The sequence below is a fragment of the Puma concolor genome, chromosome E2 (genome assembly GCF_028749965.1).
Source record: "Puma concolor isolate L17-30 chromosome E2, mPumCon1.1.hap2, whole genome shotgun sequence".
In the NCBI taxonomy this organism is placed as follows: domain Eukaryota; kingdom Metazoa; phylum Chordata; class Mammalia; order Carnivora; family Felidae; genus Puma; species Puma concolor.
The window spans coordinates 59,339,693-59,366,219 of record NC_141681.1 but is presented as its reverse complement, the minus strand read 5'-3'; the positions used below and the strand labels follow the sequence as shown (position 1 = coordinate 59,366,219).

The following is a 26,527-nucleotide window of genomic DNA, read 5'->3' as shown; positions in this document are numbered from 1 at the left end:
CTGTAATGAGAAAAGACCATCAACATAAAAAAAAACAACAACACATCTCTGACCCCCTAGTGTGTTTCACATTTTAGCCTGTGAGAGCAATACAGTTGTTTACCCTGTAAACAATGAAGAACAAAATTATTTATAGTCTTAGCCTGGGGACACATTACTTCACACTATACATCATGTCTTAATTCATGGGTAAGATATTTGGTCCTGTCACAGGCAAATGGTCCTGGAGAATTCTTAATATCATAATTCTTGATTTTGGCAGTATGTAGATAATTCACTTTAAGGTGGAGTTATATAAATGGTAGCAGTTAAAGATAGCACTAAGTAAGAAATTGACTCAGCATAATTACAGGGAGGTCTCTATTGACAGGGTCCAATGGAGCCAGACAGCAAGGAAGCCAAAGTCAAAATCAATAGGGATCAGCTCCTACCCTTTACCATAGCACAACCATAGCACAGAGCAGGGCAGAGAACTTAGGGAATAGATGGTAGAGATGAGAATAACAAGGACAACAATCCTACGAATGTTTTCTAGGGGGTCCTGAGGTTTTTATCTCATCTTAGGGTGAGATGAATCTGAAGACATAATTTGTTGTTAGGACGGAGTTGTCAAGCGAGGTTTCAGAAAGAGCTATGGCGTCCATGGGTCTAAAGCCTCCTCAGGGTCTTTCTGGGTGTGCTCAGGCATAGGATTCAAGCCTTGATTGGCCTTACAAATTCCATGTATACACTGGCATCACTCGAGTGTTCCTTGGGCCCCTGGGAAGTGGGGGTGGTTTTTTGCTGTGTGAAAATGCAATGACCCAACTCTGTGTATGTCACCTCCTGTGCGTCTTCTGCTGGAGGATCCTGCATAATGGGAAATGGGAAGGACGGTGTGCACACACTTGTGGGCAGTAGGAGGAAGTGAGACTGCACTGAAGAGGGTGAGCTGAGGAGGAACTACCTCCCTACTCACCATTCTGTCCACCTCAGGCTCTCTGTTCATTATAGCAGCATCTGTAGGGAATAGAAGTCATCAAAAACACGTGGAAGGGCATTTCTGGGTCCTCATTTAATAGATACAGATACCCATGCACAGAGGTGCAGTATTTTTTTAAATATAATTTATTGTCAAATTGGCTTACAAAAAATACCCAGTGTTCATCCCAACAAGTGCCGTCCTCAACGCCCATCACCCATTTTCTCCTCTCCTCCACTCCCCCATCCACCCTCAGTTTGTTCTCTGTATTTAAGAGTCTCTTGTGGTTTGCTTCCCTCTCTCTCTGTTTGTAACTAGTTTTTCCCCTTCCCTTCTCCCATGGACTTCTGTTAAGTTTCTCAAGATCCACATATGAGTGAAAACATATGATATCTGTCCTTCTCTGACTGACTTATTTCACTCAGCATACACAATGGAATACTACCTGGCAATGAGAAAGAATGAAATCATGCCATTTGCAGCAACATGGATGGAACCAGAGAGGTGCAGTATTGCCTGGAATTACTACCAAAAAGTAGAGTCAGAAATTCTACCTCTCTAGGGGCGCCTGGGTGGCTCAGTCAGTTGAGCGTCCAACTTCAGCTCAGGTCATGGTCTCACATTTCGTGACTTTGAACCCAGCATTGGGCTCTGTGCTGACAGCTCAGAGCCTGGAGCCTGCTTCAGATTCTATGTCTCCCTCTGTCTCTGCCCCTCCCCCGCTCATGCTCTCTCTCTCTCTCTCTCTCTCTCTCTCTCTCTCTGTCTCTCAAAGATCAATAAACATTAAAAAAAAAATTCTACCTCTTGAAAGGTTCACAGACCCATCCCATTAATATCTCCCTATTTCCATTCCATTGATAAGGATGGAGGGCACTGGTGTTCTCTCTAGAAAACCTGACCTCTGTGGCTCCTGCCTTGAACCAGACATCAGCCTGCAAACAGAGAACTCACACCTGAGCACTCTCATCCTAGCTCCCTGCTCTGCTTAGATGGAAACTGGCCTCTTCTTCCCAAGACTCACTCTTTGTGGCATGGCACCAGCGATGAGTGAGGAAAAAAAGAAGGATGGTGAGGAAGACGATGGCCACTAAAGGGCCCAGCCAGAACATGTAAGTGTCTGGGGTTACCTGCAGGAAGATGTGAATCTAAGGAGAAAATCACAGTAGCTCTCCTTTATTGATTGCCTCCCATTTATTGATTGTTGGAAAAATACCTACAGTATCTCTACCTCAACCCTGAATCGAACAACGTTCTTTAACAAAAGAAAGACTAAATTCTTTAACAAAAGAAAAAGTTGAAACCAAAGTCAAAGTAAGTAGAGTTATTTTATGTTGTACAGGCAGGAAATGATAACAAAATGGGTGAGCAAGGGCTGCACAGTGCGATGTGTTTGCTTTGCGTAGTCTCATGAGTCATATATTAGGTTACTGCTCGTCTGATCCTCTCTACCAGCTATTCCTGAACATATTTTGTTGTTGTCCATTCAATGTCCCAACAAAACCAGTCCTTTTGGGAATTAAGAGGAAAGTTGACTCTTAATTAAGCACTCTAAATTAAATAGTGCTTGTTCCTGTCTCTAAGATTTGAACTGACTCAAAAGGGTATTGGTATTCACCTCCAAGGGATCTATCATATGTTCACAGATGACTGGAAGCAGGGGTGAGGTAGAGGTTTGAGGTGAGCGGAATGGAGTGGGGCAATTTACATCATGTATACAGCACTTTCTCTGTTGCAGAAGCATGTGAAATGCTTTCACGTTTTTGTCCTGACCTCGTCCACACAGAGAACCTAAAACGGGGAGATTTAACCTCATTTTATTGTGGATAAAATAGAAGATAAATGAGCTTATCATACAGAAGTAGAAAAATGACTATTTGAAGCCAAGTGCCTTTGTCTTTCTGGTATACTATACTGTTACACTAAGCATCCTCATTTGTACACACTTCCCTCCGCATGATTCCTCTCTCCTGACTAGTATAGGTTTAGTTGCAGTGAAAATTAATTGCACAAAGGAATGAATGAGTCCAAGAGCAAGCAACTAGGAAAAACCAGATCCAACAGAACCTCCTCCAAATGGTTCTACCTCAAGAACATGTCTTGTATTTATCTACTTCATTCATTTGGTGTCTAACTTGGCACCACATTTCACCAGGAGGGTGGCAATTGCATTTTCTGTGGTCTCTCGGTTCCCAGTTATACGCCTTACAACCCATTTTCATATAAGTCACTATTAATCATATATGGATTCCCAGTAGATGCTTAGACGATTTGCAATGGGACTGAACATGTAGCACACATTCCTTGTTCTTACTCAGCTCCTTTATACAATCTGGTTCCTCTCTGTCTCCTTCCATTGATCTTGTCATTCTCTCCACCTCCCCTGCAGCATTTAGACTCTTCCTTGAGCATAAGATTATTCTCACCTTAGTGTCTTCTTGGGTGATAGCTCTGGGATATCTTTCCAACAATCTTCAAAGAATTAAACACTTCTTGTCATTAAGGTCATGACCTAATACTGCCCAAAATTGAGAGAATCTCTGCCACTCACTCTAAACCATCCACAAAGCACTATCTATCACTTTATTTATTTTTTTCCAACGTTTATTTATTTTTGGGACAGAGAGAGACAGAGCATGAACGGGGGAGGGGCAGAGAGAGAGGGAGACACAGAACCGGAAACAGGCTCCAGGCTCTGAGCCATCAGCCCAGAGCCTGACGCGGGGCTCGAACTCATGGACAGCGAGATCGTGACCTGGCTGAAGTCGGACGCTTAACCGACTGCGCCACCCAGGCGCCCCTCTATCACTTTATTTAAATTTTCATGTATAGTTTCCTCACAACTGATCATTCATCCATTCATGTTCTCATTTTCTGCCCTTCCACTTAAGCTGCAATACCAGCTTCCCAAGATGCATTCCCAAGGTATCCTGTTTACTATTGGTAGTAGACAGAAGAATGCATCCCTCAAAAGTTCCATGTGCTAATTCCCATAACTTGCAATTGTGTCATGTTACATGACAAGGAGGAACTACGGTTGCAGATGTAATTAAGGTTGCTAATCCACTGGCTTTAAAATTGAGAGGTTATCCCAGATTATCTGGATGGCCCCAATGTAATCACAAGAGTCCTTAATAGAGAAGGAGATGTGATGAAGGAAGCGGGGGGGTCTAAGTGGTTCAATGTGAGTTAGACTTGACCAATCATTGTTGGCTTTGAAGATGGAGGAAAGGGACCATGAGCAGAGGAACATGGGCAGGCTCTAAAAGCTGGAAAGGCAAGGAAATGGATTGTCCCCCAGAGCCTCCAGAAGGCACACAGCCTGCTGCCATCTTGGTTTCAGCCTCATGAGACCCATTTCAGAACTATGAACTCTAGAACTATGAGATCATTTTATCAACTGTGTTGTTTTGGGGCGCATGGGTGGCTCAGTTGATTAAGCATCCAACTCTTGATTTGGGCTCAGGTCATGATCTCACGGTTTGTGAGTTCAAGCCCCACATTGGTCTCTCTGCTTTCAGTGCAGAGCCCGCTTTGGTCCCTCTGTGTCCCTCTCTCCTGTTCGTGCTCACTCACTCTCTCTCTCTCTCCCTCTCTCTCTCTTTCTAAAAAAAAAAAAAAAAACTGTGTTGTTTTAATGTACTGAGCTTGTGGAAATTTGTTATAGCACCAATAAGAAATGACTACCTATGGCATATCCAGCACATGGACATACATGTGCACTGGAACAGTGCATGAACAAATAAATGAAGGAATCACATGTATGGGTGAGAGACTGGGTTCTGAGTTCTCCCTCACTCTACTAAGCATATCCGTGTTGCATCCTGACAGACAGAAGCTCATTTCTTGGCAAATGGAACTTCTCTAAGCACTACCTACCCCCACCAGCTGTTCTCTTCCTTTCTCTCCTCCAAGATCCCATGATTCTTGTGGGGGGCCGGGCCCCAGTGCCAGGCTGAGACCGGGTCGAGCAAAGGCTCCCTGTCGACTCAGCCAACCCGGTGGTTCCCCCTGCCATTCATGTGGGAGACCGGGCTCCAGTGCCAGGCTGAGACCGGGTCGAGCAACGGTTCCTTGTTGACTCAGCCAACCTGGTGGTTCCCCCTCCCATTCCCCCATTTTCAAGGGCATACGAAAGCCTTGTCAAGGCTGAGAAAGTTAATTCCTGAAGCCCGTGGTCTGCAGGTGTTGGCAGGAATGCTACCTCCCTTTATCTACCCGGAGTCAGATAGAAACAAACATGGGAACTGTGTTTTGCTAGCAATCTATCAACAAGGTCTTGTGACCCGTTCAGAAAGTTCACAAGGTACACAGAACTAAATGTTTTGGCTGGCAGTGATCATGTGAAACCTGATTATTCTTAGAATGACCTGATCCATAAGAGTCTTATATTATAAAAGATTATGTATAGCAACAATAAAGCCGTCACTTGGGCCATCAGCCCAGGGGATCCTCTTGTTCCCAAACTTTCTCTTCTCTCTTTTTTTCTTACATTCTTCTACCCTCAGGACCCTGATCTCAGTGTTTGTTGCGCCGGTCGCAACAGATTCTCATCTCTACTTAGGAATGGGGAAAGAGCAGGTATGGCGTTATTCCTGGCAAGCGGATCAGGTTTATTTTCACTCTCTTCTTTTGGAGGAGGTCTCTGCTGCAGAAAATTAGAGTTTAAGAGTCCTCACTGGCCTCATGCTGACCCCAACCCCTTCTGCCATTGTAGAGTCTGGGGATCAGAAAGGCATGGTAATGAGCCCAAGATCACAGAGCTGGAAGGTGGCTGAGCCAACACTCAAACCCAAAGCTTCTCTTTGTCTACAAACAAGGATAAAAGAGATCCTTCACTTACCAGTTTTGGAGTTTGGTTCTCTGTATGGAAGGCAACTACTTGACAGGTTTCCTAGAAGACAAGTCAGGAGAGAGGTGGGGATGTGGAGTTGCCCATATTCTACCCACTGAAGCTCATTGCCATCTAACGCTGAGTTCCTGGGAGCTCTTGGGACCCCTCCCCATAATCCCTGGGGACTGAATCCCTGAGACTTCAAGATGCAGAGAGAAAACGGGAGAGGTTGGGGATGAAAGGGGCCTCCACTTAAGAGGAGGTTTCTTGATCTTTCCCCAAAGGCAAAGGCACCTATACCACCTTGGAGATCTCTCTGTGGGTGGGAGGTCAGGAGGGGCTCCTGGGAAATGAGTAGTGGTGAGGGGCCAATGCAAGCTATGATATCCCCAAACTGAGCCCCTTTTCTCCCCCTCCTGGGCCCGCCTTGACCCCTTTCCATCTTCCTCTGTACACAGACCCCCCAGTGTGGGTCTCTGTGCAAGATGCACAGGAGGAGGCTGGAGGTGAGTCCTCAGTCTCTCCTTCCCTGTTTCTTTATCTATGTTTCTCTCTCTCCAGAACTCCTAAGCATCCTCCCATTATCAGTAGGACACCCTTCACATATAGCCTTCAGATATATCCTGAATCACTGGGCACAGAGCAGGTTGTGTGCTTCCTCACCTGTGACAGAAAGGTACAGTAGGTCACTTGGGCCTGACCATTCACAGGGAGAGGAGTTGAAAGAGCCATGGCATATGTAGGTCCCACCCAGGGCTGGTTTTGCGGGACCCAGAAGGAAGTGGGCCCAGGATGCACCATCGTGCCTCTGCCCCTCAGCCAGCTGGTGCCCACGGAGCTGCCCATCCCTGGGTAGATGGTACACGTCCAAGTTGCTCTCTGAGCAGCAGGACAGGGTCATGTTCTCTCCTGAACTCAGCATGGCACCCAGCTGGGCCCAGAGAGAAAGTTTCTTATGTAGACGTGGAGGAAATGGAGGCAGTTCAGTTAGAGAGGCTTTCCCTTGCTCACAGTGTACTTCACACCTGGACTGAGAATTCTCTTTCCCTGTTCCCAGAGCCTAATGTCCACTTTGTCCCCTCGTGTCCACCTCTCTATTTTCTGTTCTTGCCTTCCTCCATCTTTCCCCTTTTTGTGTTGGTTTACTCTCTCTGCCTCTGTGGGATCTGTCGGTTTGATCTGTCTTTTTCTTTCATGAGTCTCTTATTTCATCTTGTCTCTTTCTGCATTATCTATCTATCTTCTATCTACCATCTGTTTATTATCTATTATCTATCATCTATCTATCTATCTATCTATCTTTCTATCATCTATCTATCTATCTATCTATCTATCTATCATCTATCTACCTGTCTCTATTACCACCGTCTTGGTGACTTTCTATGCTTCTATATCCCTAGTTCTCTTTTGGGATCTCTGTTATCTACCCCACATTATCGTCTTTCTCTATCTTTGTGCTCCCGCTCAGGTCTCTGTCTTTTAGGGCTTTTATCTGTCCCCTCCATCTTTATGTCTACTTCTCTATCCCTTTTTCTTTCTTCTGTTTTATGTGTCACTGAACCAGTGTCTGTCTATCAATCTGTCTGTCTCTGTCTCCCCTCCATTCTGTGTGTGTGTGTGTGTGTGTGTGTGTGCACATGTACACATTGCATTTCTGTGTCTCTTTACATGAAAGACTTTATATGGCCATTGATGTACATTGACTCTGCTTTCTCCCTGAATGCATCTTTCTGTGGGCTTTGACCTCAGTAATCCTGTAGCATCTCGAGCAACCTTGAACATTGGCCCAAGAAACAGCTTTGGGAACCCATAAAACATACCACATATAGGAGCTAGTGACTGTCTCCTCCACCTGGGACCATAGTATCCAGGGTCACATTGTGGTTCAACTACATGGGATGAAGTCATGTAGGAGGGAATACCACACCTGTGGGTGCCACATGAGGAGAGGACCCAGGGCCCATGGGGAATCAGCCTGAGAAAGGCCAACCTGGCCTCAAAACTTGGTCATATACGTGGTGTGTCTTTAGGTTCTCCTGGTAGAGAAGAGGGTGTGGAGATTAACTGGAAACCACTTTCTAAACTGTCCCAGGTTTCTGAACAAAGTCAGAGTGGAAGGGCACCTGTCTCTGATGTGAATGTACCCATCTGTGTCCCTTCCTTCACTCTTTGTCTCCACTACTGACTCCCTATTTCTGCCCCTTATCTGTCCTTTATGTTATAACTAATGGTTTGTACTGTCACCCTTCTGTCATTGTCTCTCTAGGTGTAGCTCTTGCCAAGGCTATCTCTCTGCATAAAAACCCATGTGCGTGTCCCTCATCACCACCCGGGGCTTCCAAGTCTTAGAACACCCTGTCTGTATCCCAAAGAGGATGGGAGCAGGACATTCTCACCTGTGATCATGATGTCCAGGAGGTCGCTGGGGGTAGACCACTCATAGAAGGAGTGATTCAGAAAACCGAAGCACCTGTAGGTCCCTGCATGGGCAGCTGTCACAGGACCCATGATGAAGTTGGCATGGGAACCCTCACGATGGGGCTGCCTTGGATAGCTCCTCACTGTGAAGAACGAAGCTTTCAAACTGGATCTCTGAGCGACAATGCAAGGTCATGTTCCCTTCTGATTTCACCAGGGGACCTGGCTGAGCTGAGAGGGAAGGTTTTCTGTAGACCCCTAAGAACATGGACATTGTAAGTTTACAAAGAGCGACCCTGCCTCACCCCATTCCCTGGGACCCTAAATGAGTGAGGGTGCCCCTGTGTCTGTCTTTCGCCTCCTTCTTTGTGTCTCTGTGTCTTTTTCTGTCTGCATGTCACCCTCTGTGTCTGCCCCTCCTTTGCTCTGTTTCTCCATCAGAAGAAACAGCACCAGATTCCATTACCACTGTTCTCATCCTTGACACATTAACTGTTGCCCCTGTTTCCCACAGACCCCTTTTCTGCTTTGTGTGATGGGGGTGGGAGAATGACACTGCAGGCCGCATTTCCAGGCTCTTTTATCAGACCAGTCCCTGCTCTGTTTGACGAGTTGGAATCCCTGGTAGGGGACAGGAATTAAGCAGTAAAGCAGGTACCACAGTAACTCCCAGTGCCTACCAAGCGTGTGCCTAGTGGGGATGGGCACATCTTCTGCCATGTCTGTGACTTCTCCAAGGCCCCAGCTTCCACAGGGCACCCCTGAGTCTGGCTTTGGGAACACTCCCCCCATTATGTCACTGCAGTCTAGTGGTGGCATCAACATCCTGCCCTTACCTATCGCTGGGAGTAGCTTCACTTTCCCTGTTTGGTTTCCTAATTTGTTCCTCACCTAGGTATCTTTATTGGTTACCTGTTGTTGCTGTAATAAATTGCTACAAACATAATGGCTCAAAAGAGCACCAATCTGTTGTCTTATAGTTCTGGATGTCAGAAGTCCAACATGGGTCTTATGGGCTGGGATCAAGGACAGCGTGGAGAGGACTGTTTCCTTCTGAAGGCTCAAGGAGAGAATCTGCTCCTGTGTCTTTTCCAGCTCCTAGGAGCTGCCTGTATTCTTTGTCTTATGACCCCTTCCTCCAACGTCAGAGCTAGCAATGGCTGGTGGAGTCTTTTTCATGCTGCATGACTCTGAAGCTCATTCTCCTGCTTCCTTCTACCCTTATAATTACAGTAAATCCGCCTGGATAATCCAGGATAATCTCTCCATCTCCAGGTCATCTGCTTAATGACCTTCATTCCATATTCAACCTTAATTGGCCTTGAACTATTCATAGATTTGGAGTATTATGGTGTAGACATCATTGGGGGCCATTATTCTGCCCACATACATTAAATGCCCTTGGAGCAGCCCCTATTGTTATAATTGGACCTGACTGACACTCCCACCAGGAAACTCTGAGATTAGGAAGATCAGGTCAGGAAATAGTTCCTCTAGAGAAGCACTCTCTGACCTGTGACCACAATCAACAGGGGGTCACTGGGTGGTGACCACACAGAGGAGGAGCCAAGGTAGGATCCACGACATCTGTAAATTCCTGCATGTGCTGGGGTTACAGGGCCAGTGAGGAAGCTGTCCTGCAACATTATGCTGTGGAGTTCAGGAATGAGGGCACCAGTGACCTTGTACAGTCTGAACATGCCAAACCTGCAATGAGAGTGACACTGAAGAGTCACACATTGTCCTTGAGGAACCACTGGGCTTGGCCAGGCAGACAGAGAGGAGCACAGCACAGGAGGACCACCTGGGGAAGAAGGAAGCACAGCATTGGTCTCCTCTCCCTAAGCTCAGAGGCTCCCCCTCCTTCCATGTCTCTAAGGCTCCTTTCCAATCCAAGGGTGCCCATGCCACACAAAGACCCCACACCACAGAGACACGGCATCTCTTACAAGTAACCTGTTGACCGAGAATTCTGAGTGAGCACTGAATAGTGGGCTCTTAGTAGGTGTTGATAGTGTGAAGTTTGTTACATAAAAGAAGACAAAGTAGACACTGAAGAGGAGAGTAATGACCTATGTGAATGCCACGTCAACGAACACATGAGGCATGTTACACGACAGAGCCATGTCAGAACATGCTGGAATTCCAGGGGTTCTGGCATGTGGATTTTGTACCTCTGCCATGGAACAATGTGAGCAGCAGCATGGGGCTCCTACTCTCATGGGCGTGCTGAGGAGCTTTAGTGGCTGTCTTGTCCTCATTCTGTTGTTCCTGTCACCTTTTGCATCCCCTGCTCTACAGATGGCTTCTCCCAGACATCTCAGCTCTGAGCAGCAGTGTCTTCCAGATGGCTTTAGAGCATGGCTCAGCCAAGGAAGAGAGTCTAGGAAGGGTCTCTGGACCAGAACTAAGACTAAGGTTTCCCTGGGCCCCCACTTTCTATTTCACAAGAGATTCTTCCATAAGGCCTCCTGCAGTCAACCCATCACCCAGCCTCCTGTGCCATCTGCCCTCCTGTTATAGGGATACTCTTATCCTGAGTGCATGGCAACCCAAGTTTTGGAGGAAAAGACTCACCCACTTGTGCCCAGATCCTTTGGATGAAGAACTCTGGAAAGAAAGACTCATGATAGGTGGTTCATCTCCATAGAAGACTTGGCCTCCCACTCTTTCCCCTGCCTGGCCTGAGCCTTACCATCAAGGTCCACCTTGCCTCCAAGGGAGCAGTCTGCTGTGGGGATGCCCAGCCTTCCAGGCCAATAGTTCCACCATAGCGTCCCCTCCCTTCCTCCCCTTCCAGGACTCACCAAGACATGCCAGGCTGATGACTATGGGTGGTATGGCGCTGCTTCTGCTGAGCGGTGACCCAGCAAAGTTGAGAAGTACACAGGATGCCATGAAATGGGGCCCAGCTCATGTTTATAAGTTGACTGCAATAAGGAAAGGTGATGCATACAGGCTCTTTTTGCTTTGCCTATGGGTGGTGCAGGGCGGGGGGGGGGGGGTGGGTGGGATGGGGTGGGGTGGTTCAGCTTAGGGTAAAGCCAGGCTTCCTGGAAATTGTTCAGAGCTGTTGTGTCGCATCATTTACTGTGGTCAGACTTGAAACACAGACACAATCCCTCATACTCAGAATGATGAAATGACAGTTTTTTTAAAAAAATCTAAGCTGCAAAACCTTCATATGTAATGTGCAACATTTGTAGTAGATAGTATCATAAAAAGAATTAGGGCCCCTGGGTGGCTCAGTCGGTTAAGTGTCCGACTTTGGCTCAGGTCATGATCTCACGGTTCGTGAGCTCTAGCTCCGCGTCAGGCTCTGTGCTGACAGCTCAGAGCCTGGAACCTGCTTCAGATTCTGTGTCATCCTCTGTCTGTCCCTCCCCTGCTTGCACTCTTTCTCTCACTCTGTCCCAAAAATAAATAAACATTAAAATAAAAAAAAATTAAAAAAATAATTACACTGTATAAATCAAAACGATGTTCTAAACTGATATTTTTAGTATTGAGCTAATACTTGTCAAAAATTATTTAATTTCCCTGTAGAAGGAATATGCAGTTATTTAGAGTCATAGAGTTTCACTTTATTAGCAAAGAATAATGCATGTAAATTCTGGATCTTATGGTTTTATCTGAAATTCATCTTATGACCCAGAAATCCAAACTCAGAGATTCATCTATCTATATCTCTCTGTAAATTTTATATAAATATATAAATATCCATTAACATGATGCTATAGGAAATTCACTTTCTAATAGCCAATTAAGAATGTCAAAAAACTCACCCTAAAACATTTTATGATCAAAAACCCAAAACAGCAACACTCTCCAACTTAAAACAAGAAGGTTGCAATGACCACATAACCTAATCCATCTACATATTTTCCCTTATCCCCTATCCTCCTTTAACTTCATATCTTGATATTTGTTGGAAATACAGTTTTAAGGCACTTACCTCTCCTTGTAAAATATGTAATTTTGAATATGGTTTTAAGGCACTTATCTCTCTTTGTAAAATATGTAATTGTAATAAATGTAAACATATATATTTTCACACACATACATACATATATGCACCCAAATACATAATTCTTTCAAATTTTTTAAATTACCAGCTTCGCATCTATCTTTTTTGTACTTCAGTTTATATTGCTATGATATACACATAATGATTTTTTTTTTCTCTGAACCCACAGTATTTTATTTTATTTTTTTTTATTTTTTTTATATATATTTTTTTAATTTATATATGAAATTTATCGTCAAATTGGTTTCCATACAACACCCAGTGCTCATCCCAAAAGGTGCCCTCCTCAGTACCCATCACCCACCCTCTCCTCCCTCCCACCCCCCATCAACCCTTAGTTTGTTCTCAGTTCTCAACAGTCTCTTATGCTTTGGCTCTCTCCCACTCTAACCTCTTTTTTTTTTTTTTTGTTCCCCTCCCCCATGGGTTTCTCTTAAGTTTCTCAGGATCCACATAAGAGTGAAACCATATGGTATCTTTCTCTGTATGGCTTATTTCACTTAGCATCACACTCTCCAGTTCCATCCACGTTGCTACAAAAGGCCATATTTCATTTTTTCTCATTGCCACGTAGTACTCCATTGTGTATATAAACCACAATTTCTTTATCCATTCATCAGTTGATGGACATTTAGGCTCTTTCCATAATTTGGCTATTGTTGAGAGTGCTGCTATGAACATTGGGGTACAAGTGCCCCTATGCATCAGTACACATAATGATTTTTTTAGCTCTATTTCATTGGATTGCAATATAAGATTTCTTGCATAAATATATCAACATGTATTTATCCATTCTCATTATTATAGACATCTGGCTAACATGGACATCTGGGTAATATGGGTGATATATAGGCATCTGAACAATAATATTCTTCCAGTCCATGAACATGGGATATCTTTCCATGTGTTTTCATCTTCATTTTTTTTCATCAAAGTCTCACAGTTTCCAGAGCGCAGCTCTTTCACCTTTTGGGTTAAATTTATTCCCAACTATTTTATTATTTTTATGTCATTGTAAATGAAATTATTTTCTTTTTTTCCTCTCATCAGTACAGCTTTTATTGAATCTTTAAAATATCACAAAAAAAGTCTGAAAAATAATCTGGTATCTTGCTGTTTCTGTAGCTGGACAACTTAGATATTGTTCATCAGCCTGCTGAACTCTTCCTTTTTCAGAAACATAGATATCATCCCAAAATTTTCTGATAATCCTTGTTTCCAACTATTGTGGCTCACTGAATCAAAGCAACTAAATTTGATGACGACATTGTCCTTCCTTTCTTATAAGACTATTCTCAGTCTTTCTGTTCTGCTGTGTCACTAAAACTTCCTAAGTGGACTCTACAGTCTCCCAGAGCTGTTTTGTTCACGGCATTTACAATGCCCACAGTTATTGATTGGGGTCTACTGTCTTGTTCTGGGACCTCAGAGAACCTGGTTATTCTGGAGCTCAGAGCATCCCTCTTTCCATAGGTGTGGAGGGTCACATGATCACTGCCATAGAAAGGGACCAGCACATCTGGAAACTTGCTGCAAGGAAAGCCCAGGAAGGAATGGGAGCCTCTCTTCAAGGGGCCCTAATTTTTTTCTCTTCTCCACAAGGAAGGTCAATAAAGGAAGGACTACTGTCTGTGGAGCATAAATTATTTCAAAAGCCTGTCATCGGAGATTTCCTTGTGTCAGAAACTCTCCACCACCAAAATATCATTTCCACTTTTCATGACAACACTAAGGCTGAGTGAATCTGCCTCTGTTTTCAAGGTCAAGCCTCCAGTAAGTTTCTGCTGGGAATGGAGTGCAGAGACCCTGTCCCCATATGCCAGCATCCCTGAACACAGCTGCCTGCCCTAAAATTACTGAGACTGAGGGAAAGACAGTCCACAAATGAGCTGGGAGTGATGGTCCAGCTGAGCCAGCTGCTCAGGAAAGTGCTTGGATAGGTCAGAGGGGGAGGTAGTGAGGTGGAACAGGCAGACTCTTAAGGACAGACCTATATGAAGCTCAGGCATTTATATGGTTACCACCATAATGGGTTGCATAGGAAGCTTTTCCTTCCATTCTTTATAGGGCTGAAGTTAGTCATGCCTGCTTAAATAATAACTGTGGTCTCTTCTTGACATTAAGTATGTGATGGAATAATCCTACATACAGGCTTCTTGATGTTTTCTTTCATTTATTTAATGTGGTGTTTGAAACTGTTGATTTGTTTGTATGGTTTTATCTACACTAAATGACACCCTTGTCAATATTCTCATGCATATATCAGCATGCATATGCACACGGTTTCCTCTAGGGCATAGAGTTGTGGGACAGAGCTGTGTCTCTTCCTTTGACCAGGTGAATCTGATCTACTCCCCAAATTGAATGGAACAATTTATACTCCTACCAGTAATGTATTGGAATTCTAAGTACACAGTATTTTCTCCAACAATCGATTTTGCAATTGTGTTCTCTTGCCTCTCATGTGAATGTACTAGGAATGGAGATTACAATTCACTGAAACTGTGGCATTACACTGAGGTAGTAAATCCAAGGATCTTACAAATAGAAGAAAGCATACGTACATGCTGGGGTTACCAGTGAGGTGTCCCACAGCTGGATCACACTCACCTGTGAAAGATGACTGTGTCCATGCTGGGCACACAGTGCATTCACATGACATCTTGATGTTGGCCATGAAGGGCGTGTTTACACTGAAGAAATGGGCAAACGCCATGGGAAGCAGCTTTCTAAAAAATGATTATTTCGTGAACCAGTGTAGCGGCACAACACCAGGCTGTCACTTCAGACAACCCTGTGCTCAGTCCAACTGCGGGTATTTCTGGAAAATACCCCAGGAATCATTGGATGAGGAGCAAAGAGCTTTATGAGTCCAGAGGGAGTTAAGGCATTGGTTTTGGATTTCTCTGTCACAAAGTGGATCTGATTTTCACCCACTTACTCGCTTATTAAAACAGATATTTTGTTTGGTGCTGAAGGAATGGAAGTAGACAGCACACATTAGGGAATGTGAAAATTGAAAATAAAGGAAAATGTATCCCAGTAAAGTGGACCAGAACATGACACTGTAGGAAGGTATGAACCTAAACCAGTGTGAGATGTACCCTCCTGTCACAGGGATGAAAAAAGACAGGGTGGCAGTGAAGAGAATCCATCAATGGCAGGAGGGAAAGTACCACAGTTCATGGACGAAGAGTCCTGGCCAGGCAACAGCCCAGGCAGTTTCTCAGCAGACAGTTCTGCCGGCAAAGCTGCAGATTTTCTTCCAGAACCCCCTGGACCATTAGGTTCATTCCCAGAGCTCTGCCACACAGAATGGTGGGTTGCCTCCATTTTCTCATTGTGTTTGTCTCCTGGTTGCATCTGGGGTTCTTCTGTGGCTGTGTCGAGGCTGAAATAGCAGAATCCCGAGGACCACCAGGACCAAGCCTGCCACACCCATGCGGATGAGATTCTCCAGCATGTAATCTCTGGAGTTGGAGGCTAGGAATGAGGACCAAGAGGTTACAGAGGTCAGGGGAGAGCCAAATCACCCCGGATCCTGGATGCCCACCAAAGTCACCCACCTCCCCTTGATAGGACTTTACCCTCCATGCCAGACCCAAAACTGAGATTTTCTTCTACTCACCAATGTGGGGGTCTGACTTGTTTTGGGGTGGGCTGATGGTGTCAGCTGCTACTGTGGGGAAAATAGAAGTAGATGCTCAGGAGCCTGAGACCACTGTCCAGCCTGTCTTCTGACTCTGTGTTCTATATCCCTCATTTCCTCATTACATAGTTTTTATACAGTTCCTGAACAACCCCTTCTCTGCAGTAATGGGGTTTCCTTTGGCATACTCATTGGATTTCTTCCATCTCCATGTCTTCTTTGAATTCAGACTTTGCTTATGAGTCACTCTGGAGTAGATGCTACCTGTGCCCTAGGAGCTCAGGGTTGGGGAGAAAAATATCCTCCCAACACAGAAATAATTGTGTCCTTATATGTCCCCTGTTCAGTCTGGGATACAAAACCCCATGTGCTCGTGTCCCCACAGCTGAGAGTTCCCATTTATTCAACAGCCAAGGATCCAGCATCCATGGATGAGGGGTTGGTATCAGGGGCTCCTGAAGGTTAGGAGCACAGAGGGACCGGATATTCCGGGGCAGGGTCTCCTTCCCTCCATCTCAGCCAGCTCCCATCTTTCTGGAACTGCATTTTAATCTGTACCTGGAACTTTACATCCTCGTGTGCTTTCATTAATTCATTTTTCATATAATTAGAAATGCCCACACTGGTTGGTAGATATACACATAGATAGGTGCACACATCTATACAAAACACATTAGTATGTATTTCTTAAAGGTGATGTTCATTTACTGGGTCACATAAACACCATTATTCCTGGCTTGTGTGTGGGTCTAGGCAGGGAGATCCTATTGTGAAAAGCTATTGAATGAAGAGCATGGCTGGGGCGCCTGGGTGGCACAGTCGGTTAAGCGTCCAACTTCAGCCAGGTCACGATCTCGCGGTCCGTGAGTTCGAGCCCCGCCTCAGGCTCTGGGCTGATGGCTCGGAGCCTGGAGCCTGTTTCCGATTCTGTGTCTGCCTCTCTCTCTGCCCCTCCCCCGTTCATGCTCTGTCTCTCTCTGTCCCAAAAATAAATAAATGTTGAAAAAAAAAAAATTTGAATGAAGAGCATGGCCATGAAGATGAATATCTGTATGTATGTATATATAGATATAGATATAGATATAGATATAGATATAGATATAGATATAGATGTATGTGTTATATATTCATAGATCATTTGTATATACATATATAACCATATATATTTATATTAACAGAAATATTATAGATAAATGAATACATAATCACGGTATTTGTATGGATATATAGATCTTCCTGTCTAGAGAAAGGGAGAGACAGAGAGGTGTGGTCTGTCTGTTCCTCAACAGAACTTCAGTCATGACTGTGGCCTGGGGGCAGGAAGACGACAGGAACACCTGGTCTCAGGCTTGGTGAATGGAGACAATTCAGGGAGGCATGCCCATAATGGGAGGCTCCATCATCATCTTGGTGTTTTGGGACAAACTCTAGAAATCTGGTGATGTTTCCAGTAAGGATAGCTAATCATTTTATTTACATTGTCAAAGACAAACTTTGCTCCCACTATCTCACAGAGTCAAACTGAGGAAGTCCCTATGTATGGTTTTCAACTTCAAGGAACAGAGAAGTTCAGTGGAATTATAATATCGAGTGAACACAAAGACAAGGAAATCATGAAAAGCTATTACCTCATTTTAATATGAAAATCAAAATAGCAAAAAAAAAAAAAAAAAAGAGAGAGAGAGACAAAAATTACAGACCCCAAATACTGAAAGTAATGTTGAAAAAGAAACCAAAGCAGGAGGCATCACAATTCTGGACTTCTAGCTGTACTACAAAGCTATAATCAACAAGACAGTATGGTACTGGCACAGAAACAGACACATAGATCAGTTGAACCCAGTAATGGACTGACACATTTATGGCCAACTAATCTGCAACAATATAGGAAAGAGTATCCAATGCAAAAGAGACAGTCTTTTCAGCAAATGGTGCTGGGAAAACTGGACAGCTACATGCAGAAGAATGAAACTGGACCACTTTCTTACACCATACAGATAAATAAATTCAAAATGAATAAAAGACCTAAAGATAAGACAGGAAACCATCAAAATCCCAGAGGATCCCACAGGAAGTAGCCTCTTTGACCTTCGCCACAGCAACTTCTTACTAGACATGTCTGGAGGCAAGGGAAACGAAAACAAAAATGAACTGTAAGGACCTCATCAAGATGAAAAGCTTCTGCACAATGAAGGAAGCAGTCAACAAAACTAAAAGGCAACCAATGGACTGGGAGAAGTATTTTCAAATGATATATCAGATAAAGAATAGTATCTAAAATCTATAAAGAACGCATCACACTCAATCCCACGAAACCAAATAATCCAGTGAAGAAATGGGCAGAAACCATGAATAGGCAATTTTCCAAAGAAGACATCCAGATGGCTAACAGGCACATGAAAAGATCCTCAACATCTCTCATTTCAGAGAAATATAAATCAAAACCAGAATGATAACCACCTCACACCTGTCAGAATTGCTAATGTTAACACCTCAGGAAACAACAGATGTTGGCCAGGATGGGGAGAAGGGGGAACCCTTTACACTGCTGGTGGGGATGCAAACTGTTGTACCCACTCTGGAAAACAGTATGGAGGGTCCTCAAAAAACTAAAAATAGAAGTATGTTAGACCCAGAAATTGTAATTGTAGGTGTTATCCAAAGAATAGAAAAATGTTGATTCAAAGGGGCACATGCACTCCAAGGTTTATAGCAGCACTATCAACAATAGCCAAATTATGCAAAAAGCCCAATGTCCATTTTCTGATGAATGGATAAAGAAGATGTGGTGTGTATGTGTGTGTGTAGGATACACACACACACACACACACACACACACACACACACACACACAGAATACTACTCTGTGATGGAAAAGAATAAAATCTTGCCATTTGCAACAATGTGGATGGAGCTGGAGTGTGTTATGCTAAGGCTAAATAAGTCAGTCAGAGAAAAACAAATATCATATAATTTCACTCACATGTGAAACTTAAGACAGACAACAGATGAACATAGGGGAAGGGAAGGAAAATAAGATAAAAATAGAGAATGATTTTAAGTGATACATCACTGGGTTCTGCTACTGAGCCAATACTACGTAGTGTGTTAACTAACTTGAATTAAAAAATATTTTTAATGTTTATTTATTTTTGAGACAGAAGGAGAGACAGAGTGCAAGCAGGGGAGGGGCAGAGAGAGGGGGAGAGACAGAATCCAGAGCACGTTCCAGGCTCTGAGCCATCAGCACAGAGCCCAATGTGGGGCTCACACCCACGAACCACGAGATCATGACCTGTGCTGAATTTGGACACTCAACTGATTGAGCCACCCAGGTGTCCCAATAAATAAATTAATTAGGAAAAAAAAAACAGCAATGGGAAGTCAGAGAGTGCATAGTGAGTTAACGGCACATAAAAATATGCCCAAACCAATAGCTCCGTTAGGCATACTTAACTATTATTCAGACAACTTACTTTGTGGTATTAAAGTAGTTAACCAATTCTTAAAACAAGCTATGAATTGACACCATTTTTACGAATAAGGTTGAAAAGCTTTGAACCTGGTATCAGGTGTGCACCCAGTGGCAGTGAGGCCCCCAGGTAAGCATAGGGGGCAGCAGAGCAGAGCCCACAGGTATAGAGACTTCCCTCTAGGGGAGAGTCCATGGGGCTTGACACCACAGTTCAGATTCTGATATGGAGGCATCAGGAAGAGAGTAGGAGGCCTCTGTCTACTCAGGATCCTTCACCCACCCCTCACCCACACCCTACCTCTCATCTCTGCTGAGACTGAAGGATGGGGGAGCCTGGGTGGAGATCCCTGCTCTTTCCAACCTCTCCTGGGCTGGACCCTACTCTACGGAGTCCCCTGAACCTTTTATTTGTCACTGTCAGGTTTTCCTGAGGGTTGGGCCCTGAGCTGATGGAGTCAGTAAGGACAGGGTTGGGGACCCTTCACCTGAGACCTGGAGCTCCAGGGTTACTGGGGTGTGACAACAGGTAGGGGGAGGTGCTGTATGAGCCGTAGCACCTGTAGGTCCCCCCCTGGGCTGAGGTCACAGGATTCATGGAGAATTTGGCCTGGTAATGCCCAGCTCGGTACTCTGATCTAAGACGCAGGGGGGGATCGGGTGCCTCCTCCTTGGACAGAAGGAAAGTGTCCACAGAGCTCCAGGACTGACACAGCAGGGTCACATTCTCCCCTGAGGCCACCATGGGTCCTGGCTGCACTGAGAGGGAGGGTGTGGAGGGGAGCTGTCCTGGAGAGAGGAAGGCAGGTGAGGGGCTATCCATCCTTGCTCTGAACTGAGTCTGTCTGTCTGTCCTCTGAGTCTCTCCCCTTCTCCATCCCCTGTCTCTCTGTCTCTCTCCCTCCCTGGGGACCCCACACCCCTGATCCCAGCCACCAACACCTGGGACACCCCCAGCAGGGCCTGTGCAGAGTCAGGGGCCCTGACTGAACCCGTGTCCCCTCACCTGTGACCAGGATGTCCAGGGGTCACTGGGGGCCGACCACTCGGAGGAGAGGTTGTGTCCACCATAGCATGTGTACCGGCCCCCGTGGGAGCCACTCACTGGGCCCAGGAGGAAGTCGGCCCCCGAGAGCCCAGCCTGGGACTGCAGGCTAAGGTGCTGGGGAAGGTCACGTGCCCCCTCCTTGTACAGAGAGAATCTGTCATAGCCGACATCAGGGCAACACTGGAAGGTCAGCCTCTGTCCAGGGGTCAAGAAAGGGCTCTGCTGGGTCAGGAGGGGGGGCTTCCTGGACACACTTGGGAGACAACCAGTCGTGGATTGAGGAGCAGATTCTCCCCAAACGTCTCTTCTCCTATCCTGGCCCCCAGGTCTCAGTATCTCTCACATTCTGTCTCTCTGATCTGTGAGATCCCCATGTCTCCTCCCCCCACCCTCTGATCTGGGGCTCCTCTGGGAGCAGAGCCTCCATAACCTGTCTGGTGGTCAAAACACGGATGGAACAAAAATCAGACTCCCTCACCTGAGACCAGGAGCTCCAGGGCATCACTGGGGTGTGACAACAGGTAGGGGAAGTTGCTATATGAGCCGTAGCACCTGTAGGTCCCCCCCTGGGCTAAGGTCACAGGATTCATGGAGAATCTGGCCTGGTAATGCCCAGCTCGGTACTTTGATCTAAGACGCAGAGGAGGGTCGGCTGCCCCCTCCTTGGACAGAAAGAAAGTGTTCACAGAGCTCCAGAACTGACACAGCAGGGTCACGTTCTCTCCTGAGGCCACCGTGGGTCCTGGCTGCACTGAGAGGGAGGGTGTGTAGGAGAGCTGTCCTAGAGAGAGGAAGGCAGGTGAGGGGCTGTCCATCCTTGCTCTGAACTGAGTCTGTCTGTCTGTCCTCTGAGTCTCTCCCCTTCCCCATCCCATCTCTCTGTCTCTCTCCCTCCCTGGGGACCCCACACCCCTGACCCCAGCCACCACCACCTGGGACACCCCCAGCAGGGCCTGTGCAGAGTCAGGGGCCCTGACTGAACCCGTGTCCCCTCACCTGTGACCAGGATGTCCAGGGGGTCACTGGGGGCCGACCACTCGGAGGAGAGGTTGTGTCCACCATAGCACGTGTACCGGCCCCCGTGGGAGCTGCTCACTGGGCCCAGGGGGAAGTCGGCCCCCGAGAGCCCAGCCTGGGGCTGCCGGCTAAGGTGCTGGGGAAGGTCACGTGCCGCCTCCTTGTACAGAGCGAATCTGTCATAGCCGACGTCAGAGCGACACTGGAGGGTCAGCCTCTGTCCAGGGGTCACGATGGGGCTCTGCTGGGTCAGGAGGGAGGGCTTCCTGGACATACCTGGGAGACAACCAGTCGTGGATTGAGGAGCAGATTCTCCCCAAACCTCTCTTCTCCTGTCCTGACCCCCAGGTCTCAGTGTCTCTCACATTCTGTGTCTCTGACCTGTGAGATCCCGTGTCCCCCTCACCCCACCCTCTGATCTGGGGCTCCCCTGGGAGCAGAGCCTCCATAACCTGTCTGGTGGTCAAAACACGGATGCAACAAAAATCAGCTTCCCTCACCTGAGACCAGGAGCTCCAGGGGGTCACTGGGCTGTGACCACAACTGGGGAGTGTTGTTGAAATAGCCATGGCATCTGAACGTCCACCTGGCACTGGGGGTCACAGGGCCCACAGGAAACAGGGCCTGGAACTGTCCACTGGTGGGTTGCTGGGAGTCCAGGGTCCAGGTGGGTCTGGGTTCTCCTTCCTTCATCAGGACGAACCTATGGAATCCCGTCCATGAGGTGCACTGGAGGGTCACCTTCCCTCCTGAGGTCACGACGGGGCTGGGCAGGGCTGAGAGATGGGGTTTGCCATGGAATCCTAGGAGAGGAGGAGGGGGCGTGTTAAATGGGGCTCAGATTCCACCCCCCACAACACCCCCAGGGCTGGACTGTGAGGGGAGACACGCTGGGAGGAGACCCCCTCCCTGAGGGCAGAGCCTGGGGCGGGGACCCTGAGGGGGCTCGCACCTGTCACCACCAGCTCCAGGGGGTCACTGCGCTCTGACAAGCCAGCGGGGCTTCGATAGGAACAGTGATACCGTCCTGCATGTCTATCTGTCATGTGTGTGATGGAGAACTTGGCCATGTTCCCAGGCTTCTTTGGGAAATGAACATCCCGAAGCCCTAATCTTCCCTCTTCATCCAGAAGGAACACTTGGGACTCCTGAGTCCCCTGACAGCAGATGGTCACAGGTGTCCCCCAGGGGACCACAAGGCCTGGCTCAGCCCAGATGGTGGGTTTGGGGAGGGTCCCTGGAAGGAAACAGGGCAAAATCACAAGACCTTCCCCACCCCCAGTTCTCAGCTCAGACCCAATCCCCCAGACGTCCCCTCTCCATCCGCCCAGAACTGCTGTTCTCCATTTGCAGCTGCCTGGTGGGTGACCCCTGTCTCCAGTGAGGAGGGGACATGCTCCTAGGGACCCCTAGGGACACACTTACCTGCCTGCCCTCGGGTCCTGGGGCCCACACTCAGCCCTGGAAGAGAGTTCCTGTGAGAGGATGGCCCCAAATCCTGAGCAGAACCCCTCCTCCCCATGAGCCTCCTGTGCCTGGGGTCTCTGAAACCCCAGGGCCTGGCTGTGACGCGGGTCCCTCCCAGACTAGGGCATCCCCTCCCCTCCTGAGATCTCACCGAGGAGAAGCAGGGCTGTGAGGGTGGGGGTCATGGCGTCTCCTGCCTCTGTCCCTGGTTGTGCAGATGGAGGGATCTCAGTGCCCGCAGGACAGACAGAAGCACAGGGTGTGGCCACTTGGGGGCTGGTCCGCCTGGTCATGGGGTTGTCACGTCAGCAGCCCCACAGGAAGGAGAACAGCCTGTCCCCAGGGGGTGGCTCTGGTGTCCATGAAGGTGCAGTAAGTGGACCCCGAGTTTTCCTGAGATGCCCTGTCTAGGTGAGGAGACCAGGGCACGTCCTTCCCTCCCAGAGACTCCCCTATGGGTTCTCCGTCATTCTCACCACATCCTGGGGGTGCCACCACACATGGGGTTCCCAGGCTCTGGAGATGCTGTAGGTGACGAGGGTTCTAGATCTTCTGTGGCCTCATGTCAGTGCAGACATACCTGTGGCATTTCTGCATGATTCAGGTCAAGGTCACCATGGCAATGAACACAGAGGAGAAATACAGGGAAATAGGGAAGGAAACACAGCCCTCTCCTGGCCTTAGAGTGTGGGCTTTCTTTCTGTCACAGCCTTCATGGACTTCTCTATTTTCCTGTGTCATCATCCACCTCCACTTCCTGGGAACATGCCCATGAGTCCCTCCTGTCTCTCAGTGCCCCTTGTGTCTGGGGCAGAGTCCTCCTTCCCATTCTGGGGCCCTGCATGCAAGATGTAGGGGACAATGCATGGGTGAGTGCCCTGATCTGGGGGACAAAGCTAATTCTAATGTAAATATTACTCCATCATCTGCTGCCCATGTGACCTTACCAGAGGGACCTGGTCTGTAGCACTTTGTCCTGAACCCCACTCCTCACAATGGGTGTGGGGTCAGGGGTACCCGGAACATGGCAGAATCAATCATTGTTAGTTTCCCAACCTGAATAAGAGAGGTGTGGTTGGGACAGGAGAGGACCAGGTGTTGGGCCCCACAGTCAGGTTGGACCAGGGATACACCCTCTCTAGAGAACCCATCTGCCTCTAACGTGGAGAAATGCTATTTATGATGTTTCTGACATAGCTGGCATCCGTCAACTGCAAGAAAGGGGAAACAAACGTTTCTAGAATTGACAGGACCACAAGAGAAAAAGAGGCTAAAGCCAAGTGACCACCAGTCCCTGGGATCCAGCTGGGGGTCATCCAATTTGATTTCTGCCTCTGTGTGGCCAGGAGGGGCAGCCAGGTGTTCACAGGCAGGAAGGGCATGTGCTTTCTGGGTGACTGTGGAAGCTTCATGACCTTCCACCATGTGTGGAGTGGGACCTGACATGTCTCTGCCCACTGATCCAGCCCAAGGTCAGCACTGAGCCATGTTCCCTCTGTCTGTGTGTAAAGTGCTTCCTTTCGTTGGAGCCCCACATGGGTGTCAGTGCATGTGTGAATGTGTGGCTCCTATGGGAGCCATCACTGCCCAAATTTCCCTCATCAGATGCTATGTTGGGAGAGTGGAGGCCACAGGACAAGGTTTCCATGACTATCCACCCCTTACAGCTTCAAGACAGCCCTGGGAGCAACTGTCTCTGGAAATAGGTGTGTGGAGGTGAGTGTACAATATGAATGGACGTCAGACTCTCTATAAGTCATTTATCATAGCTGAGATTATAGAACAGTAAGAATATAGGAAACTCATTATGTTATCCATGTTACACATCTGAAAGAGTAGAGAAGAAAACTGAAGTTTTGAAGCCATAACAGAGATTATATTATAGAAGATACATAAATTTAGAAATGCATTAGTGAATACGTTGGAGGTAAAAACCTATAGATCAGTTCTAGCTGTTTTTGGTGGAGACTTTCAGGTTTTCCATGAAGACTATCATGTCATCTGCAAAGTGCAGGATATAAAATCAATCTACAGAAATCAGCTGCATTTCTTTACACCAATAATGAAGCAGCAAAAAGAGATATCAAGGAATTGATCCCATTTAGAAATTGCACCAAAACCCTTAAGATATCTAGAAAGGAACCTAAGCAAAGACATAAAAAGATCTGTTTGCTTAACTATAGAAAGCTTATGAAAAAATTGAAGAGGAAACAAAGAAATAGAAAATTATTCCATGTTCATGGATTGGAAGAACAAATATTGTTAAAATGTTCATACTGCCCAAAGCAATCTACTCATTTAATGCAACCCTATCAAAATAATACCAGCATTCTTCACAGAGCTACAATAAAGAGTTCTAAAATTTGTGTGGAAACAGAAAAGACTGAATGGCCAAAGGAATGTTGAAAAAGAAAACCAAACCTGGAGGCATCACAATTCTGGACTTCAAGATGTATTACAAAGCTGTAATCATCAAGACAGTATGGTACTGGCACAAAAAAAACAGACACATAGATCAATGAAATGTAATGGAGAGCTCAGAAATGGACCCACAAGTATATGGCCAACTAATTTTGACAAAGCAGGGAAGAATATCCAATGGAAAAAGACAGTTTCTTCAGCAAATGGTGTTAGGACAACTGGACAGCGACGTACAGAAGAATGAACCTGGACCCTTTCTTACCCCATACACAAAAATAGATTGAAAATGGATGAAAGACTTAAATGTGAGACAGGAAACCATCAAAATTCTACAGGAGAAAATAGACAGCAACTTCTTTGACCTAGGATGCAGCCACTTCTTATTGAACATTTCTCCAGAGGCAAGGGAAATAAAAGCAAAAATGAACTATTGGGACCTCATCAATATAAAAAGCTTCTGCACAGCAAAGCAAACAATCAACAAAACTAAAAGGCAACTGACAGAATGGAAGAAGAAATTCTCAAATGACATATTGGATAAATGGCTCATATCCAAAATCTGTAAAGAACTTCTCAAACTCAACACCCAAAAAACAAATACTCCAGTGAAGAAATGGGCAGAAGACATGAATAGACACTTCTCCAAAGAAGACATCCAGATGGCCAACAGACACATGAAAAGATGCTCAACATCACTCATCATCAAGAAAATACAAATCAAAACCACAATGAGATACCATCTCACACCTGTCTGAATGCCTAAAATTAACAACTCAGGAAATAATAAATGTTGTAGAGGATGTGGAGAAAAGGGAACCCTGGTGCACTGCTGGTGGGAATGCAAACCAGTGTGGCCACTCTGGAGAACAGTGTAGAGGTTCCTCAAAAAATTAAAAATAGAACTACCCTACAACCCAGCAATTGCATTAATAGGTATTTAATCAAAGGATACAAAAATGCTGATTCAAAGGGGCACATGTAACCCCAATGTTTCTAGCAGTACTATCAACAATAGCCAAAGTATGGAAAGAGTCCAAATATCCACTGACAGAAGAATGGATAAAGATGTACTCAATGGAATACTACTCAGGGAACAAAAAAAATTAAATCTTGCCATTTGCCACAATGTGGATGGAACTAGAGAGCATTACGCGAAGTGAATTATGTCAGTCCGAGAAAGACAGATATCAAATAATTTCACTCATATGTGAAA

The 26,527-nt window shown here is 46.3% G+C and overlaps 2 protein-coding genes and 1 pseudogene across 3 annotated transcripts in view; all 3 read right to left on the bottom strand.

The window, feature by feature from the left end:
• LOC112851134 (leukocyte immunoglobulin-like receptor subfamily A member 1) overlaps positions 1 to 14,974 on the bottom strand; it is a 27,734-nt gene extending 12,760 nt beyond the window's left edge. The window contains 7 exon segments of the mRNA XM_086688677.1: positions 6,412 to 6,643; positions 8,192 to 8,340; positions 8,342 to 8,471; positions 9,727 to 10,017; positions 10,791 to 10,823; positions 11,021 to 11,143; positions 14,851 to 14,974. Coding sequence (XP_086544803.1) covers positions 6,412 to 6,643; positions 8,192 to 8,340; positions 8,342 to 8,471; positions 9,727 to 10,017; positions 10,791 to 10,823; positions 11,021 to 11,111 — 926 coding nt within the window. The 5' untranslated portion in view covers positions 11,112 to 11,143; positions 14,851 to 14,974.
• LOC147573844 (leukocyte immunoglobulin-like receptor subfamily A member 6) lies at positions 14,956 to 26,527 on the bottom strand. 2 transcript variants are annotated; one of them, XM_086690678.1, is made up of 8 exons: positions 23,045 to 26,527; positions 22,852 to 22,887; positions 22,379 to 22,663; positions 21,927 to 22,229; positions 21,406 to 21,702; positions 20,888 to 21,190; positions 15,869 to 15,919; positions 14,956 to 15,723 (listed from the first exon to the last, which is right to left on the bottom strand). In XM_086690678.1, exons 1-8 carry the CDS (start codon positions 23,184 to 23,186, stop codon positions 15,578 to 15,580), a joined length of 1,563 nt encoding a protein of 520 aa, XP_086546804.1. In that variant the 5' UTR covers positions 23,187 to 26,527; the 3' UTR covers positions 14,956 to 15,577. The 2 variants fall into 2 exon arrangements, with proteins under 2 accessions (XP_086546804.1, XP_086546805.1); XM_086690679.1 differs by lacking the exon at positions 22,852 to 22,887.
• On the bottom strand, positions 18,463 to 20,836 carry LOC147573845 (leukocyte immunoglobulin-like receptor subfamily A member 6; annotated as a pseudogene).

Excerpts from the sequence above, each read along its gene's own strand:
- LOC147573844 (XM_086690678.1), bottom strand. The coding sequence starts at position 23,186 with ATGACCAGGCGGACCAGCCCCCAAGTGGCCACACCCTGTGCTTCTGTC. Across the intron at positions 22,888-23,044 it reads CACAGCCCTGCTTCTCCTCG|GGCTGAGTGTGGGCCCCAGG; the intron begins GTGAGATCTCAG and ends ACTCTCTTCCAG. Across the intron at positions 15,724-15,868 it reads CAAGTCAGACCCCCACATTG|CCTCCAACTCCAGAGATTAC; the intron begins GTGAGTAGAAGA and ends CCTCATTCCTAG.